The following is a 19,455-nucleotide window of genomic DNA, read 5'->3' as shown; positions in this document are numbered from 1 at the left end:
CCCCAGCCAGCTCCATGCTTCCCCTGGCTCCTGGCTTAGATCCATCCCCTCTCCCACACCAAACTCACCTGTGAGAGAGCCCACCAGGTCCCCAGGTAGGACCAGACACCACAATTACTAAAACATGCCCCAACACACCCAGATTAATTGCTTCTCTCACCTACAGCCCCACCCATGCAAGTCGAACCACTGGAGACCCATTAAAAATGGGTTTTGAGGGAATGTGGTGGAGGGTTTCCAATTAAACCAAGCACATCAGTGCAAAAACTGTGCACAAAATGTGCTTGGGTCATGTGCTTATTTCTGTCCCTGCCCCCATTCAGCACCCATCTCCCCAACACGAGAATTAACCTGGAATCAAGGTTTTGACAACCAACAAACCAAGTGTATCTTTCTTCATCTCCTCTGGGGATACTGTGATCACGGTGAAGGTCACCATGCTTGATGTGTTGCCCCACTGAAATAAAAGAAATGCGGTGGTCCCCTGCTTGGGGAAGGCTTTCATGTTCAACAGGTACTTCCAGGTACCAGGGGGTTTTCTGTTCCTGTCCCTGCCCCTTCCACTCACTCATATCCCTCACAGCGAAAAGGATGGGTGCAAAAATGCTGTCTTGGTCCTGTAAGTATTTTCTACAATAAAGACAGGCATAGCTGCTAACCTTTTATTTAGGGAATAAAATCTGAAGAAACAGGTGAGGATCATCACTCGATTTGAGTGTTCAGTTCACAATCAAATTTCCCTGGGATTTCAAGTGTCTAATTCAGTTACGCTCCCCAGAAGAGATGAGTCTTTCCCTCCTCTGGTGCAACTCCTAGCTCAATTCCTTAGGTCTATTTATAGTAAAGTCATGCATAGCTAATGATCAGTATAAACACAAACATATTTAGAATAATGCTGATCACAGTTCAGCTGCAAGCAGGGGGGGAGAGAGAGAGAGAGACAGAGAGGACTCCCGTTTGGGAGCCGTACGCAGCGTGGCGAGCCCGGGCACCTGCGGGTGCACAGCAAGCCCTCAGCCCCCGTACCTGGCTGCGGGTCGGTGTAGTCCACAGTGTATCCGTCGAGCTGCAGCAGCTCTTGAGGTTCAGCTTTTTTCTCCCGGTAGCTGCACATAGCAAATGTATATTGACTAACCTGAAGAAAATCACAAAGCTAAGATGGCACCGGGTGAGCACGACAAGGCAGAGTACAAAGCGCTTACAAATGCCGCTCGCTGGCGGCGTGTTTACAGGTTCTGGGGGTGGCAGGGTAATTTTGATGGTCATTGCCCATAAGAGACAGGCTAAACTTTTTACCAGGCTTTTGCAAAGCTCTCTCCTAACACTCCCTGCTGCGGAAGGCATCGAATTCTCCGCACCAGTACATACAGCGGTTTAATTTCCTCCCAAAGAGGAAGCTCCGTGCTTTAAAAACCCTCTATCATTCATCCCCAGACAAGTGCAAGAGTGACACCCTGTCACAAACAATGTGAGCTAAATTGCTAGGTGCCAGTCATATTAAAGCAATCTTAAGATCCCACTGATCTCGGCAGTTGTTGTCATCAGTGCTGTAAATGGCAGCTCTCACTCCTCTGAGGTACCATCTGCATGACACGATACATTCAATGTCAAGCTCTTGACGGAAGCCGACTCAGCTGCGGGGGCTCTGCCAGGCTCCCGAATCGCCTTCAGGAGGCCATCAGGCCGCATCAAGACCCTTCGCGTACTCGGCGCGCTGCGATCTGGATGGTCGGCGAGAAGCTCGTCCAAGGAGCTGGGGAGAGGATTCTCCGTGCCCCAGGCGAGGAACTCACGGGGAAATTTACTGTCAAATGATTTCGAATGACTTTGTTAAGGTTGTGTCACATCCTGGACGCCTGACGTAATTTTATTAGTCTGGACATCTTCTTGACCTCTGGAGAAAACTTCCAAACTCGGGTGGGTGGCAGCGGATCGCGCTCGTCATTTTTCGGAAGCAGGGAGAGATCCCAAGTGACGGGGAGTGGCTGGGCTGGGGGATTTTGCCTCCAAACTCCAGACAAATCTCTCTGCTACAAATACGCATGCAGCACCTATTTCGGCGGCACCTATCGCTAATAAAACGCCAATTATTTGATTCAGGGGACCCGTCTATTGGCATAACGTCTCCCCCGTCGGCGCTCGGTATATTGCTGCCCTCTACGGGCTTCTGCGAGCTGCCAGCCCGCTGCCAGCAGCCCCTGCCTGCACCCTGCCTTCCTCCAGGGAACGGCTCCAAAAGCCACCCAAGAATAAACCCTATCATTAACACGTTTGTGGGAGTAAGACTAAAAGCGATGCTTTAAGCATCTTGCCTCCTCCTTAAAACTACCAAGCGCTGACGGGAGATTGACAAGTAACAGACCAATTGCAGGAGCACACCAGTGCACGCTCGCTGCTCTGAACTTTGCATTGCCTTACCATCGTACCGGCAACACAGAAATTAAAAAGATTAACACGAAGAAGTCTAAAAATAACCCGGTGCCCCGTAGCACGGCGTTCAGCCGGCTCCCGCAGCGCTCAGCCCGCGGGACTCGCAGGATATTGCTGCCATCTCCTGGAGAAACTCCTGAACGGGCTGGATTCGCAGCCCGAGCAGGGAAGGATCTGGTTTCTCTGTGTTAGACAGCCTGAGCTTCAGGGACTGCGCGATAAATTTAATTCCCCGAAGTGAGTCAGTGCTAACCTACGCTAACATTGATTGAAAACATCAATACAACTCATGTACAACTCATGCTTTCCCCCCCCTTTTCTCTTGCTCTTTATTCTATAAACAACAGGTAAAATCCACAGAGAAGTTCGTCTTCTTCCCTGACCCAGAGCACGAGGTCTGAATTTCAGGCTCTTCTTCGTGCACAAATAATTCCTCTCCTCTTTGGACCCAGAAAATATTCTTCATCCCTATCGATAACCCAACCACGCCAACACAACAGTAAGGTGTGGGAACACCTGCAGGCATTTCGGAGCTCAGACTTCTCATGTTAGTAGTTACAAGATATGGATGTAGACAGCAGGCTCCAGTGGAGCCATCCTCTGGCAGGGGCAAAGTAAACTTGTCCCTCCTGTTAGCGTCTGTATGATTCCCTTGGAAGAAAATGTCTGATGTCATGACTAGAAGAGACTTCTAAGAGTACCTCGAGGTGGGTCTACAATGTGTGATGAGCTAAGGCTCACCTGGGTTCACCACCAACTTCTCTACTCACACAGCTCACGCCCAAAGCCCAGGCTCAGCATTGCCCAAGTGCCTGCTGGCAGGAGACAGCCTGGGATCAGGCTGGAGGGAGGGGAGAGCTATCAATGGCCTCTGGAAGAGGTGCCAAGGTGCCATGCAGGGTGCCTGCACCTAAACAGCTCAAGCTCCCGACTTGAACAACTGGCATGCCAGCCTGTGTTTCCTATCTTGCTGCCTAAAGCATTTACTTTCTGCTCAGAAAGAAGCTGATGCCCTGGCCACCAGTGCAATGTGGCTCCTTCCATCCATGCTCAGCGGCAAAGCAAAACCCAACAAAATGACATTCTAGAAAGCTCGATACGTCACGACTGTGCTCTGCCGCTGAACAGCTCTGTAGGGTCAAGTGGAGATTGCAGCTTGCCTTTCATCAGTCCTCTAAAATACTGTGCTTTACAGAGCCTGCTTTCTTTAGAAGCGTGGAAGCGGCCAGACGAGTGAAACAGTTAATAGCAGAAATTAATCTTACAGCCTGCTGAGTTCACACCGAACCATAGCTGAGTACAAGAGCGAGCGAGCAGATGGGATGGGCAAGATGAATGGTTTGAGTAATTGGAAAAAGCACAGATACAGAGAGGAAACTGAAGGAAGACAGAGGAGAAAATTCTGCCCAGCGAGGGACAAACTCCCAAAGCAGCTGGGATTTCATCCAGGGACTCGATGAGGGCCAGGAAAGGAGCATCTAAGGAAGCTGAAGTAGCAAAACTAAAAGAAGAGAAATAATCCAAGGCTGCGCTGGCTGGTTCACTAAAAAAAAAAAGGGAAAAACACTTTGAGAAATAATTTGAGACAAAGGAACAGAAGGAAAAGAAAGTGGAGCAGAAAGAGAAAAAGACAAAGAAATTCAGGAAAGGGGAAGCAGACAGCGGGAGACAAATGCCAAAGTTCACTATTCCCAGGATGCTAAATTAGATCTGACTTTCTTGGCACTCAACCATATTCTGTCACCAGCTATATAATCCAACTGATTAATAAATGCAGTAGATATGTATTAACCAATCCTGACTTCGTCCTTGTTTTTCCACTAGAGACTACTGCTCTAGCCAGCACCGCTTTCCCCAGGATCCTGCTCAAACCTGTTAATTGTCATCCCTCACACTCCCAGCTCAGTCATCTGCCTCCCCCTTCCCCACTGTTGACATAACACCGCCCCACTTGGGTTAAATTCTTAAATGGACCTTTCCTAGATTAACAGCATGCATTTTGTCCCAAGGGAGAGAAACTGTGCTAAGATACTGCCAGCTGCAATACAGCTTTCCGCTTTGATGGGAGACTCTTGTCCTCTGGTTGCAGCTGTACGGTGCTGCCCGAGCCCTTTCCTGACACAAATGAGCAGAGGAAATGATCTAGCTTAAAAAAATAAGAGCAAAACCAACAGTTTTCAAATTTCAGCACATCCATTGAGGCCTAAACAACTGCACATAGCAGTTGTCCCACATTCTTCCTTCAAGCAGGAGGTGTGTGTGTGTTGGCCTCAGGCAGAGCTGCTGATGGGAAGCCATCGCGCATGAGTACAGATGGGACACACAAGCATCTGTTTAACCAGAAGCTCCCCAACTTGTTTGTTATTTATTAACAACACCCAAGGTTCCTCAAGAATCACCACCTACGCTGAGTTCTCAGCGAGGGTCTAACCAAAATGTGATTTAATATGATTACAGAAATCAGCTACAGGTCATTTACCTTGACTTGAGGACCATGGTCTAGGGCCTGGTTTAGAGTACTGCAATTGCTCCGAATTATTTTCAAATTCTTTTGGTTATCTGGAGTTCCTGAAGACTTACTTAATTTCATTTTATCCCGAGTCAGCTGAGTTTTGCTAAAAGCAGGAACTGTCACAGTTAGTTTGAATTATAATGAGTTCAGGGAGTCTGTCACTAGAACAATAGATCCAGGCGTAGACACTGCAACTGGTTTTAATCTGCAGAGAGTTGATCTAGTTCCAACAACATTCTGCAAACACCATCAGACACAATCAGCTGAAAACTGCTTCAAGCTACTCAGCAGACATGTCATCCAGGTACCATGGAGTGTTACTTCCCATATGCTGCCAGAGCACAGAAACGGGGTTATGACAAGAGAAGAACAGATTCAGTCTGAAATCTCCATGTAATTAATTCACTTGCCCTTAAGAATCTTTAGAAGAAATTTCCTATCGCAAAGCCAGCAAACCCACCAGAACCAACAACAGTGTTGCTGCCAGTACAGCACATCAGACCTTGCAAAGAATTAATACAAGCCCTGTCAGCTATCAAAATTCCCAGCTTTTGCACCATCAAGGGTCTAATTGGCAAAAGTGGCTGGAATTTGTATGCCGTGCTCCAGCAGCTGATACAGCAACTTAGGAAACACTTACAACATCTGTGATGGATGTACATTTTCTTTCCTACCCACTTGCAGAGAACTTTGCCCTAAATTGCTCCACTTCTTCCGCTTGCCACTGCCACTGGCATTGCTGTTGCCTTTACGAAGCATTTTCCTCACTTGTGATGCTGAGGACCATTTCCATCCAAGCTCAGGGCCATATTCTGCCATCACTTTCACGCTGCATATCTCAGGATTTAAAATTAGGCAAGTAACGAGTCTCTGCCATGTAATTTACATCTAATCAGTATTCTGCTCTTCTGCTGCTCATCTCAAAGGGTGTCTACGAGAAGGGTGGGCAGCGTGCAGAGAGGACTGCGATTCATTCGAAAGAGAAAACTATCCCCTCCGAACGCACGGGTGCATGCTGGAGGAGCGCAGGCACCACTCTGCCCGCTGCACCATGCTGTAAACCCTTTCCTGAGGGCTTGAACCAAGTCCACCCCTCAATGCCTGTGCTGGAGAGGTGAGGCCCGGTTCTAGGAATGGCACAAAGGAACTGCTCTCACCCACTACACCCAAACAAATCATCTCCGCTCCTGTACAACCCTCGCAGTTACACAGACACAGAAGGTGCGAGGGATTATTCCACCCAAATTACAAAGCAGTCATTGCTCCTTTCCTCTTCTTTCCAGGGTTTTCACAAGCCAAGTAGCAGTGGGAATGCTCCCTACAGAGCTCCTTTTCCTACATACACGCCCAAAGCCTCCGTTCATACCGGCAAGGCATCACTGACACAAAAGAGACAAACTGCCATCAACACCTTCCTCCTTGCCGAAGCCCATGCGGTTTGGCACCTCTGTGCCTTGTTTAGATCGTTAGGAAGAGTCTGAGTATTTATTACCATGAATTTCTACACCACCCAACAGCACTGAAGGAAGGGAGGCTGCATCCCTTGCAAAGGGGGAAAGAGGGGCAGGAGAAGGCACAGGACCAGGAGGAGGAGGAGGTTACCCTGCAAGGGATGGAAGGGGTGACAGAGCTGCGATAGAAGATGCTGCAGGTAAGGGACAGAGACAAGGGATCAGAAAGGAAATATTTAGCTATTCATCCAAACATACAGCCTTGTCCTCTTGGCAGTGTCACAGACTGACCAGACCACTACATCCCAAATGGACTGAGCTTTGGACTCCACACCTCTTGGCTCTGGTGCAAGCAGGAGCCTGATGCAGATGAGCGAGCTCCTGAAACAGGGGTTGCTCTTTGTCTGTTCCTTGCCTAAAAGAGCCTGCTCACCTTCCTGTAGGGGTTATTCCCTGTCTGCCATTTAGCAGAGTTCAGAGCATCCTGGACATCAACACCTTTGCTGCCAATCCCTGTTCGTATCGGCACCCATCCTTTGCATTGCATGAAAAGCAAATGACAAACATACGGACAGCAAAGTATTTTTATTCCATCTTTATTGCCTGCTGACATGTTCAATATGCTCAAACTACATCTGAGGGACTGCATAGAGAGTGTTTCTTGTTTATATTTGATGTACGGCAGAACACTTTACATTGCACCAAATGTTGAGCAAACGGTAACATAACAGAGAAGCTGCAGTGGCAGCTGGAATTTCTGAGGTGGGCTACAGAGACTCTCTGGGGGCAAAAGTCTGCTCATCTTATTCAAATGAATTGCTTTTCTGGCCAAATTCTCCTCTTATATGCCAACTGACGAACACAGACCTAGTAACATGAGAAAACATGGAATAACTCTGAAAGCTTCAACTCCACAGCAAGCTGAGGAATATATAGCAACTGAGAGCTAGAGAAGTAACTGCCACCACACAGAAGGGCCAGAAGAAAGGCTCCTTGGGAGAGACATGGGAATCCATGTCCAAACCTGCAAACCCTTGCATGGAAGAGTATCAATAGGTTTATTTTGGGGGGAAGTTATGTTAGGAAAGAGGATTCTCTGCTTTGAAGAATCCCTGCTCATGGTGAAAAGGGACTGAGGACTTGGTCTAGTAGGAATGAATTATCTCTTAGGGAAAAGCGATCCTAATTGCTCCACAGGTGATCACAGACTGTCACAGCACTTTCAACATCATTTCAGAACACAATAAAGGAAACATACAGAGAAAAGCAGTCCCTCAATCCCTGCCCAAGAGCAGGATTGCTACATAATGACTGCAAAATGCCTCTCCTTCATTATGGCCTCTGTCACTTCTTACACAGGAGACAGTTTGGGGTTTGCTCCCAGCAATCCAGCTCTGCAAGATGCTGGCTTCTCCTGCAAGGTGCCAAGCACCTTACCTCACCAGGGACCTCACCAGTCCCTGCGCAGAAGGTGTATTTGCAAACCAGATGCCTCTTGGAATGGATGAGAGAGATCCTAAACACGTCACTTTTACCTAAACCTAAACATGTTGCTTGGGCAGACAGAGGCTGTGGCTGCTCTACACTAACTCCCCCAGTCCCGTGTCCATTTTGACCCCATTTGGGATAAAAAGCAAGCACTTAAGCTGTCACTCCTGATCACACTTGGTTATTGGACTAGGTACTCAACTGGTTTCTGCAAACAGACTCCTACTTATATGGGTCATGCACACCGTAAAACCCTTTTACCTCCCCAGGATGGATTTTCTTATCTGCCACATAGCTTAGCTCTATGGAAGCCAGCAATGATGGACAAACAGGGAATGGAATTAAACATCCTACTGAGTAATAATTAACTCAAAACAAACTAACCAGTTTACACCAGGTGATTTATGACCAGAGAAGCCAGGTGTGTAAGGTGGAAGATGGACTGTGTGGACCTCTCCCCTTACTGGCATGAGAAAGCTGGCACACAATCACACCCCAACCCAACGGTGGAGCCTGAGGCAGCCAGTTCACACCATCTCTGCTCTTGCACACAGGTGAAATCCCAGCCCCTCTCCAGCAGGCCTGCCATCTGCTTCTTTGGCAGTAGGATTTCAGCCTCTGATTTGATCCATTTGGATCTGTGCTGTCCAAGATCTCAGCTGGAACCTGTGTGATTCCACTAGAGCATCTCTGTGTTCCTCCCATCACTGGACCCCGCACAAGGCTTCTGTTTCTAATACTTGGAGACAACATAACCTGGGGAACCCAGAGAGGAGGGAGGGAGAGATGGACCCAAGAGGACTCTGTGGCTTTATCAGGCTGGTGGGAAGATGGAGCTGCTCACACTGGGACCCCACACTTCTGTGGCCAATGCAGTGTTTTCAGCTGCACTTAGGAAGGTGAGGGAAGACCTAATACGCCAAGTACTGACCAGATCCTTTTGGATCAGTGCAGACATCATCTGCCTGTTTCCTTGAAATTCTTAACCGTGGTCAAATATACAGGTGTACTGAAACTGGGAGGGCAGAAAGTGGAAAAAACAAAAAAGGGGAAAAGGAGGAAAGACACGGTGAAATGATAGGTGAGAGCTGGAGACAGTGAGAGGCAGTAATGAACATGGAGGCAAGACAAATGTCAGAAACAGTACCCTGGCTTTGAGTGAGCCAGTGATGAAACTTGTTTTCATTTCAACGGACTTCAGATTTTACCTGCAGGCTCAGAAGGGAGCATTCCCACCCAAGTACCTCCAGTCAAGGCAAACAGAGCTTCCTCATCTCATCAATTCCTCTCTAAAACTGATTCTCCATTTCACCAAGTATTCATACACATTAGGGAGCTCGTGGCTAGAGGTCTGCAACTGGGACATCCTTGAGAAGATGCATATATTCAGAAAAGAAATCCATGACTTAAACATCCTACGCAGAACCACAGCTCAGCAGCAACTGTACAGCACTGAAAATGGCCAGAGGACCAACCAAAAGATTTCATGTTGTGATTTAAGATCACATCCAGCTAAATCTTGTTACCTGGACCAGGACAAAGAATCGTTTCTTCCATCTCTTCCACACATTTTTACCAATGGCCCATAAATACCTAGGAGAAAAGAACAGGTGCACTGAGTACACAACTGACTATTTGTTGTTCTGTTCTCTTGCTTTTCAATATGTTTTCTTTACACCTAGAAACTGGAGTTAATGCACAAGCAGGAGTAATTAAAAGACTCTTAAGCTCAGCAGCATTCATGAATGCATTTATTTCTAGCCTGAACAAATAACCTGTAAAGAGAGTGACACAAAAAGCTCCCAGAGTCTTAATGTAACACAGTATTAATTCTCTCTTCTTCTTTGTCTTTCACAACTTGTTCAGAATTTAGAAGCCCTTTAGTACCAGTGAATGGCTACGTCATGGTCCGATGGGTGAAGAACACATCTGAAACTAAAGGAGAGAAATCCCCAATGTTGCCTTAAGCCTTCACAAAACCACTTGGCTGAGGGTAGCTGTCAAACAGAGGGACACTTACATCAAAACCAGTAGCTGGGATCCCAGTATCTACTGGACTGACTAAATCAGGACACTTTGCTGAACGGCTTAAGATTAATTCCTAGAAATGGCTTGGCTACAGATATTCAAGCAAATGGAATAATTTCTGAGGAGGAGTGAATTTACAGTTTTCTACAAAGGAAGAATTAACTTTTAAAATTAATGTCAAAATTAGCATTTAATCTCTGCAATGAAGCGGCCACTGTGACACTGTAAAACAAACACTGGCAAAAATAGTGGCAGGCACCAGACTAATAATAAACACAAGGACATTATTCAGCAGTAATATGTTTTATGTATCACCATAATTACTTTAGTTCTGGCTCAGTAAATAGAAAAACAATTCCTTTTTGGTTATGCTAGTCGTTCCTTATGCCAGAAGAGATTCAGTGTACTCCTGGTGAATATTTATGCCACAAAACTCCAAGTCATGCTAACGTGGGCACTGAGTCCTTGGGTAGTCTGAGAACAGGGAAATAAATGTCCTGTTTGCTGCTGCTACTAAGTGCTAACTTTGTGCTAACACAAAGTTGATCTTGGTTCTGATAGCCAGCTGGTTTTATAAACCACATCGTTTTAAGCAGCATCTTGTAAATCAAATGTTAGTTGAAGAAAGCACAAGCAAAGCCAGGACTGCTCAGCTCTGCAGTTATCAGCTGTGGTCAAGGAAACAAATACAGAAGGAGAACTGTCCTTTCTTGCTTTTGGTGCCTGTGGTCACAGTGGGAAAATTTAACCTCACACATGGCCATTAGCTCTGGTCTTGTTAGCAGAGAAGGAAGGAGGAGGAGAAGGCATTAAAAAAAAAAGATAAGCAAGCCAAACCATCTGATAATGGATTGGATCTAACAAAAAAAAACTGAAAATGAAACAAAGTCACTTCTACAGCACCAAAAACATACCAGAGAAAGAGTTAATCAAACAGTGAGTCTCCTGGACAGTTTCTGTATTTTATGACAGCCTCGGCTCTAAGGACAAGCCAAGGAAAGCCTTGCCAATGGTGTTAGCTAGATCTTCCCTCTAATGATGGGAACTAGGATGATCTAATTTGTAATTGCACGGCACAAAGGTGGAAGCCAGGGTTGGTGGTCAGGGATCCCCCAGATCCTCTGACACACGTCTGGAGGTGAGAGGTTTCTCTTTTAACTTTCCAGACCCTAAGTCCTACTCCAGCCCACTCCAGTTTAATCATGCTGTGGACCTCTGTATACGTAATGATGATCACACCAGAGTTTATTTCAAGCAGAAGGTGCACTGTGCTTTTTGGTTCTGAGAAGACAACACAGGGAAACACAGGATAAATGATGAAATGATACCATTTTCAGTAAGAGTCAGACAGTCCACCTATTATTTCCTTACAGGAAAAAAAATAACCTAGCAATTTCCTGAGGAATACTGTTTAAACTTTAAAATGTTTGGCTGATATGCACTAAAAACTCTATGCTAAAAATACAGAAAGTGCATTATAATTTACTGAACTGATGCCATTTTTATATTTAATCTTTCTTTTGACCTCCTGTGAAGTTGAGAAAGAGTTTCTCATCCAGAATCTTAAAAAGGAGAGATTTTTCTAATGCACATTCAAGACAAACTGAGTTCAGATCAAGACAAGCATTTACCCAGAGTGCTTCATGTTCTGAGGCTTATCCATTCGCACGGCAAGCTTGATCTTCAGGTCTTGATCCGGGCAGTTTTTGGAAACAGTCATTTTGTGCCACTCCGATTGCTTTGGGCTATTGGGAGTAGGGTGGAGAACAACCTGCAAGCATCAAAATCAACAACAGTAATTGGAAAAATTATTCACAAAATGAGTTTTAACAGGAAATAAAAGCACATCAGATGAGCTACTTTTGACCTAAAAATCAGCTTGGAAGTTATGATTCACATCAGTGAGGATGGATTTTTATTGCTTTTGTAAAGTACAGCTTATTATTTTGAGATTAGTTTGTGTATTCTCTGCCTCCTCTATCTACTGTGCCATCGTTCATGGGCTGTGCAGAACAGAACTGCATTATCAATTCCTATTGTTTAAGGAAAGATCGTGGTAAATGGATTTGTAACTCTCCAAATAAATCAATCTAGAAGTGATGGTGAACTTTGGTGATTACCAAACCAGCAACAAGTTTTTTGCTGAGGTTGCCCACTGCAGTCACCCATTTTCAGACTCACACAGCTTGGTCAACCTCCAGCCTTCCTGACATTTCCCATGTGAGGTGTGTTGTTTCGAGGGCTCAGACAGTTTCATCTAAAATGGTTCATCTGATGCTACTATCAGGTCGTGGGGGAGCTGGCTTGATTTTTAGCTGCCTGTTAAGCCTGGATGCAATAGGCAACGTTTTAAGGTAGGCTGGCGTGTTGACTGCATTATGACAGCAGATAAAATCTGCATTCCATGTAATGACAGCAGCAGCTGCAGGACTCTCCTCTCTGCTGCAATTTCTTGTAGTAAGGAAATGGTGGGATGGTCTCCAGCACTCACTGCAGCGGAGCTGTGGATGTACACCAGTGGAAGTGTTTGGCTCATCAATGAAACTGAAAAGGCTCAAAAAGTCAAGTAATCTTTCCTGGTCATAGCTGTGCTTTTCCCACTCAAAAAACCCTACAAAGCCAAGCAGCTCCCTCAGACAGCAAGCCATAGAGTGGTTCCCAGTGCTGCACCACATCCACCATCTTCACCTGGTGTGAAGCAATTTAATCCTCTTCCCTCCTTCACCCATTCAGGTGCTTTCAGTGAGAGGTGACTTTGCCTGGTTCAAATTCACTCCACTTTCCACAGTCCTGGAGTGAGACGAATCTCCTTTACATCCATTAACCTTTATGCAAGCATTACTTTACAAATGGCAGCATTCACCCTCATTATTTGCTGTGCTTCCATCACTGGTTCCTTGCTGACGCTCAGTCAGCTCCTGCCAAACTCCAGCCCAGGCTCTAATCTTGCACTTCTCCGCTCTTCAACTTTACTACTGAGCCAACAACCTAGGGGCTGTATTCCACCAAAACATCCTTGATGCTATTATGCTCTGATGAATGATTTTAAAAATCAGTTTATTGCCTCCTCCAAAGACTGAGGTTAACATCAGTAGATTCTCCACTTCACCCTTGCTCATCACCACTATTTATGACTTCTTTTATTGAGTTAGACTAATGCCTTCTCTGGCAGGAATCTGAAGCTCTTATTAGTTACACAAGTAATAACAGTGCAACAACAGTCTCTACTGCATCACTCTTTAAAAAAACCTCACACTTAAAGCAAATCCTGAGGATGAGAAGAGAGTCCTCCATGAGCGGTGTTGTTCAAACCACAGATGGATCCAAACTCTGAGCAGCTTTCATGTACCCGCTGCAAGGCAGGTCATGCACTAAATCACATCTCTCAGCGAGGCAGCAGCCACTCAGGGTGTTTGGGATGCTCTGCACTTTGATTTCTAACTCTTTTTTTCATCAAAAGGTGCATAAACACTGCTCACTGTTGTTGTAATTCATGGCTCTTCCCCTCCTTGCTCTCAGTAGATGAAGTCTTGGCACAGCTGAAATCCGTGGGAGCTTTGCCACCGGCTTCAATACGGCCAGGATGTATTCCCATGCCTTCAGCTGCCCATCCAGCAGTTTAGGGCTTGGGAGCATTTTCTAGCTCTCCCTTCGATGAAAGTGGCGAAATGAGGAGTGCCGGCCGGGTGCCAGTTGAACACTTGCAATAGAAAGTGGGCATTGTACATGCCTGGCAGAGCACAAAGCCGCTTCTCAAAGGGCGGCTGAGCACGGGCGGTTTTGTGTATAAAACCTGCTTCCCTCCTCTCTCCCTGCAGCCAGGTTCGTGCCCATTCCAACAGCTAAACCAGGGGCTTAACACTCCTGCTTTCATTATTTCATTAAAAGAGAAGTCTTGATGCAGCCTGAGCAGACACGCGTCATCTCTCAGCCGCTCTGGGCACACCGAGCATCCCTTTGAAGTCCGGCCGACTGAAAGCACCGGTGGCCACGGGCCAGAGGAAATCACCGCCCGGCTCCCCGCGCTTGCCGCTGCTGGCCCACGTCCTTCTGACCAGAGAATCTCAGAGCAGAGGGATGGCTTCCCACTGGATTGGGAATTAAAGTGCATTCACAGGGCTGGCTCATCAGCATCGCAGGGCAAGAGGGGTTGCTGTGGGGCCTGACATCTTTCTCAGAACAACATGCACGACTAATTGCTTCCCAAGCCCCGCAAAGTCAGCATGGCTCATGGCTGCCAGTGGAAACAAGACTTATAAAGCAAGTGGGTCCTCAGAGAACATAACCACTCAGGGCAAAGAGCCCTGAATGGCATCGTGGCCGGCTGGGGGAAGCTCTGCTCAGTGTGCTGCAGGAGATAAAGACAGGAATGCCAGGCTGCTTGAAGAAGGAGGTTTTGAAAATAATCCTGAAAAAGTAGAGTGATGCTGTGTGGCAAAGCTGCTGCAGGCCTTGGGCTGGAGCACTGCAGCCTGTTGGGGCCACTGCTGTCATGAAAACAGAAACAGGAGAGGGAGAAAGGAAGGATGAAGGTGTGGGTGAGGACAGACTGAAAGGGCTGCGACTCTTTTATGAGATGACTGAAACAAGAAATGAAGGGGTAACTTTGCCTTTCTCTCAAGTGCAAGAACAAAGGATGTTACGTGAGTGTGAAAACACAAGTAGGTAAAATGAACATAAATTATATGAGGGAAAAAATAAATCACATGCAATAGTTTCCACCATAAAGATATAAATTAAATCAAGAGCTCACTAGGACCTAAAAGAACATTTGGCACTTGTATGAATAGGATCAATGCAAAAGCACATGAATTAGGAAAAACTTTGTTCTACAGAGACTCCCTCACAGGCAGCCACAGAGTTAGCAAGAAACACCCTATCAGGTCAGTCTGAAGTTGTGAATACCATGCTTGGGCTTGCCACAGGATCGTGGTTTTCTCTGCCATGGCCATGCAGGCACAAGGTGTGCTGCAGCGCAGGGCAAAGCAAGCCCAGGATGCTCCTGCAGATCACTCAGATCATGCTGAGCTGTGACACAGGAGAATCCAAGCCCGTGTATGAGGTGCAGTTCCCTGAACTGGTTTTCATGGGGACTTCACCATGCTGATCTCACACCCCTGAGGAGCTGAGGAAGGCATGGCAGGGAGTTTGCTGTCAATTATGCCTGAGGCCAACACAAATTTTACAGCTACAAAAAATCCACAGAGACTGAAGTGTCCTGAAGCCACAGAAAAGGGCTGTCCACAGGTGTTTTGGAGGTGTGGGCTGCAGAGATGGAGGCCTACCAGTCCCAAGGGACCATGGGTGAGGGGCAAAGATGGGGTGGGAAGGTCAGCTATGTACCAGGAGAATCTGAGATCTTTGCTCTTAACACCATTGATGGGGCAATGAGCCCCCAGACTGCATTCCTCAGTCCATCCCAGCCCCACTGAAGCCACCAGTTCAGCCACAACCCCAGGGAGAAGCCAGGATTTCAAGCCCTTTGCAGCGAGTACCGCAGTCAGTGCTTTCAAACGCTCAAACCCTGCACCGCCTGCTCAGCAGATATGAAAGCAGCTTAACGCTCTCCTGCCAAACTTAAATCCCCTCTTTTTCCTTTAGCATAATCCCCTTTTCTGCCTGAGGAATGTCCATTTCCGTAAGCAACTTCTAAGGCTTTCCGGACTGCCAATATCGCACACAAGATCTTCTGCCTTCGCTGAGAGCAGGCACAGCCAGCTGAAATGCTGCCATTAAAAGCTCACAACAAAGACAGCATGCGAGATGCACTCCTTTCCAGCAGTGGAGAGCTTGATTTTTTTCCTCTCCTGAAGCTTGGCAAAAAAGCAGAGCATGTTGTGCTCCAAAGATATTTCCGTACAGGAGAGATTTCTCTGGAGAAGCAGGGCCAGAAGGAAAGAAACATTATTAAACTCAAAAATCTCCTTACCCTCCCAAGCTCTTTGTCCTCCAGAGCCAGCACTCCCGTGCTCTCCGTGAACAGTTTCACCTTCACTGCAGGAAGCGCGTGTGTTGTTGTGAAGTCCCCTTGGGTGCCCCAGCTGTGAAAATAAGGACAGAGAGATGTTCAGTTTGACATGCTACACCTTGGGCGTTCAACAGTTAACCAAAAGTGTGCTGTCTGGCAGAAGCCAAAGTTTCTGGGCTGTCTGAGTGATAAGGGCATTAGTTATCTTCTTTGGGAAATGTGGGACAGATGTTTGGAAAAACCATGATAGTTCTTTGGGGAAAGAGTGTTTGGGAACAGCATGAAAACGAAATTAAGAGAATTTTTTTATTTAGAAAGAATAATACATCTCCTGCAACAACAGCCTGTATAGTCACAACAGAATTTGAGGATCTAGGACATTTGTAGTTGCTCATGCCTCTGCTCTTCTCTTGGCTAATTAACCTCACCTTTCCAGATTGAGAGTGAAGTTTGTTTCCTCTGAAGAAACACCAATTTAACCTGGGTCCTCTTCCAAATTCCATCCCAGTGCAGATTTAAGTTCAAGCCGTGCCACCTAGAGTAGTCCTAGTTTGCAGGGACTGCAGAGGATGACACCAGCTCCTTGGGGGTGGGATGGCAGTGGTCAGGAAGCAGCCACCTCTCCAATTACACAATGAACCAAGACCACCACTTCCATGAATCATCCCCAAGCTGGCCCAGTGGCTTGGAAAGCAGCAGTGGCATCTGAATGACCCACAGTATGAGATACGACCCCTCTAGGCATGCATGTCTACATGATACATCCAAGCTCCTGCAACCACAACTGCCCGAGCGTGCAGAGAACTTGTTCCAAGTGGCACCAGCAGGCACAGGATCCCAGCCACAGTCTGCCAAAATGGCCAAATTTGCCAGTTTATATCTTACAAGGGGAGCACACCCCTCAGCTGACCGACCCTGCCTGAGTGTGGGAACCGCAGCAGCCCGCCGGAGGGAGGTCTGGTGATGGGCCTGGCCCTGTTACATTAGAGGTTTCCTCTCTCAACCCATTCTCCACTTGGAGAAGCTAACAGAGTCCTGGTTAGGTCACAGCTCACTGCACTTTGTTTCAGGGACCTCCCTCCTGAGCCCTGATCCCATCCCAGTGTGCAGCGTGCTGCGGCTGGTGACATCTGTGAGGGCTCACCCAAGCTGTGCTGGTGAGCATCCTCGTGGGGTTCACCTGGCCCTTACACAGCAGTCAGTCTTTATTTAGAGACAACTTAGGGGAATGAAGCCTGTGAAACACCAGGTCTGCTCAGAATCCTAAGAGCCACAGCTCTTCAGATAGGCTCCTGAAAAGCCTCTGCAAGTGGTGCCACTCACACCGGTACATGAAATCACTCACCTGTGCCTAAGTTTCTGATACAGGAAAACGCTCCCCTCTAACAAAGCAGCACAGACTGAAGAGGGTCACGGAACAAAACTTAAGTGGAACTTGAAGTAATGCCTGTTTGCAAACTTTAAACAATTTTGAAAGGAGCAGAGAAGAGAAAAAATCCAATACATTCTATGCAAAGGGCTAACAAGTCATGATGCTTTTATATTTGAGACTTCACAGCTGGGTTTCAGGCTTTGCTTCTACAGTTTAGAAAATTCAAGAATTATTAAAATAAAGCCAGAGAGAGACTTCCAGACAGAGCTAAGCAAAGCACTCCCAAAACAGAGACCAGATCAGCCAAAGATGAAGAGCAGAGGGGAAGAGTGCACCACTGCAAGGAGGATGCTCTGAAGCATCTTACCAGGCAGAGGCCCAAAGTGAAACTAGCAGATAAGAGCTGCTCTTTTATCTTTTTGTGTATTTTCCTCCTTATTGTTCTCTTCAGGCTTTTTTTTTCCCCCAGTAATTTATTGTGAATTAGATTCTTACATTGTTCCCAGAGACCCTGAAAATTCATCATACTTGAAACCTCATGCAGAGTGCACAAGTAAGCTTGAAGAATAATCAGAGACAAACTGCTTTTTGTAAACCAGAAGAAACCAAGAGCGTGCTGTGAGCAACACCTCTGAGTGATGTGATGGAACACAGTGCAACGTAAAATACTGCAAGTCAGATGAGAGATCATACCCTATCTCCTAATCACTTCTATGCGCCCTCAAGCCACTCATAACACTTTCTTACATTGTCCTCAAGCCAGATCCTCTGCTGAAGAAAGGCAGTTCTCTTGAAATGACTGGGGAAAGGCTCACGTGACACATGGACCAGCAAATAGATGTTCTTCAAACATAAATACTAAACAGCAAGTTTTGCATTTGGAAAGTTATGGGGAAAAATAATTTATGGGTTTATTCTCTGCTCTCCAGTGAGCAGATCTTGTCCAACTGAGCTTAGCAGACAAGCATGTTCAGTGCAGAACTGATTAACAAACTCAGGGCCTTCATCAGCTTTGCTCTGAAGTTTTCTCTCCCAGTGTCACTGTTACATGTTTCATCTCTTAGGATGATGCATCGAACTGCCACCAGTGTCAGGGAGCAGAGGTTTGACATAAATTACCTACAGAGCTACAGGTCCGGCCAGACCCCCAGTATTACATCTTTTTCATGTGTGATCCACTAGCTACCTAATAAACGATTTAAACACCAGAAACAAACAAAACCCCCCACACACCTTATTTTCTGATTGCAGCTTCAGGTCACAGATTATATTTTCTCTCTTAAAAAAAATCACATTGTCCCCAGCAAGGAAGATAAGCTCACTTTGAGTAAGCAGCAAAACTAAGGAAATATCCAACCTTACACTTTGTATTTTGACAGCATCTGCTTTATAGAACTCATATCTCTGTTTACTATTAAAAAGCTCTTATTTGCTGAAGCATTCCCAGACCATATGTTATCAACAAATGTTACTAACCAAATACAAACAGTAATTTTCATTAGGTTTCCTTCATGAGAACAACATCAACCACAAAGGGAATAAATGTTTCAAATGACAGCAAACATGCACAGCAAACCCTTGACAACACGGTGGTGCTTACATATTCATACCCCCAAAAGCCCTGAAAAGATCTGCGCCAACAAATAGAGACCCTCAGAAGTTGGGTTTTGTGCAGGTTGAAGCCTGTGGTGATGTCATTAGTTGCCATAGTGATGCTCAGCATAAGGCCATAATTCATGTCACCGAAACATCATTTGTATTCAATCTAAGTACGCCGGTTATCTGCGCTGGGTATTAAATTATTGTTCAGAAAATTAGCTCTGGACAGTAGTTAGGTATTAGGCTCTTCCAGGGGACTAACAATGTAATGGTTTCATTTCCATATTTAATAATTAAGCAAGCCATCACTGCAGGTGTTTATTTGCTGGGAAACTGCCTTAGGAGCCTTTCTGGACAAATCTTTTCATGAAGTACCTACACTACCTGTCCCCGCACCACAGAGGTTACACTAATGTTTCAAAGCCAGAATACATGTGCAAATGAGGACAAATAACAGTGTTCTGGCCAAAAGGATATAGATATAGATAGATATGCACCATGTAAGCGTAAAGAAGTCCTGACATTACTTTCTCAATGAGAACCACATCAACCACCTGAATCCCACCTGAAACCCTAAGCCCAGCACTTCTGATTGCCCAGTGCATCC

At 46.2% G+C, this 19,455-nt stretch overlaps 1 protein-coding gene across 4 annotated transcripts in view; it reads right to left on the bottom strand.

Annotated features, from left to right (window-relative positions):
• CADPS (calcium dependent secretion activator) overlaps positions 1 to 19,455 on the bottom strand; it is a gene marked incomplete at both ends in the record, with an annotated part of 215,861 nt that overhangs the window by 97,924 nt on the left and 98,482 nt on the right. For all 4 annotated transcript variants that reach the window (XM_084269725.1, XM_084269723.1, XM_084269724.1 and 1 more), the window contains 4 exons: positions 1,027 to 1,135; positions 9,408 to 9,474; positions 11,541 to 11,680; positions 15,839 to 15,950. In XM_084269725.1, coding sequence (XP_084125851.1) covers positions 1,027 to 1,135; positions 9,408 to 9,474; positions 11,541 to 11,680; positions 15,839 to 15,950 — 428 coding nt within the window. The remainder of the gene's footprint in view (positions 1 to 1,026; positions 1,136 to 9,407; positions 9,475 to 11,540; positions 11,681 to 15,838; positions 15,951 to 19,455) is intronic.

This window comes from Gallinula chloropus (assembly GCF_964237585.1).
Source record: "Gallinula chloropus genome assembly, chromosome: 12".
NCBI classification, from domain to species: domain Eukaryota; kingdom Metazoa; phylum Chordata; class Aves; order Gruiformes; family Rallidae; genus Gallinula; species Gallinula chloropus.
Note: the sequence above shows the minus strand (reverse complement) of the source record. Positions and strands in the feature narration are given on the sequence as shown.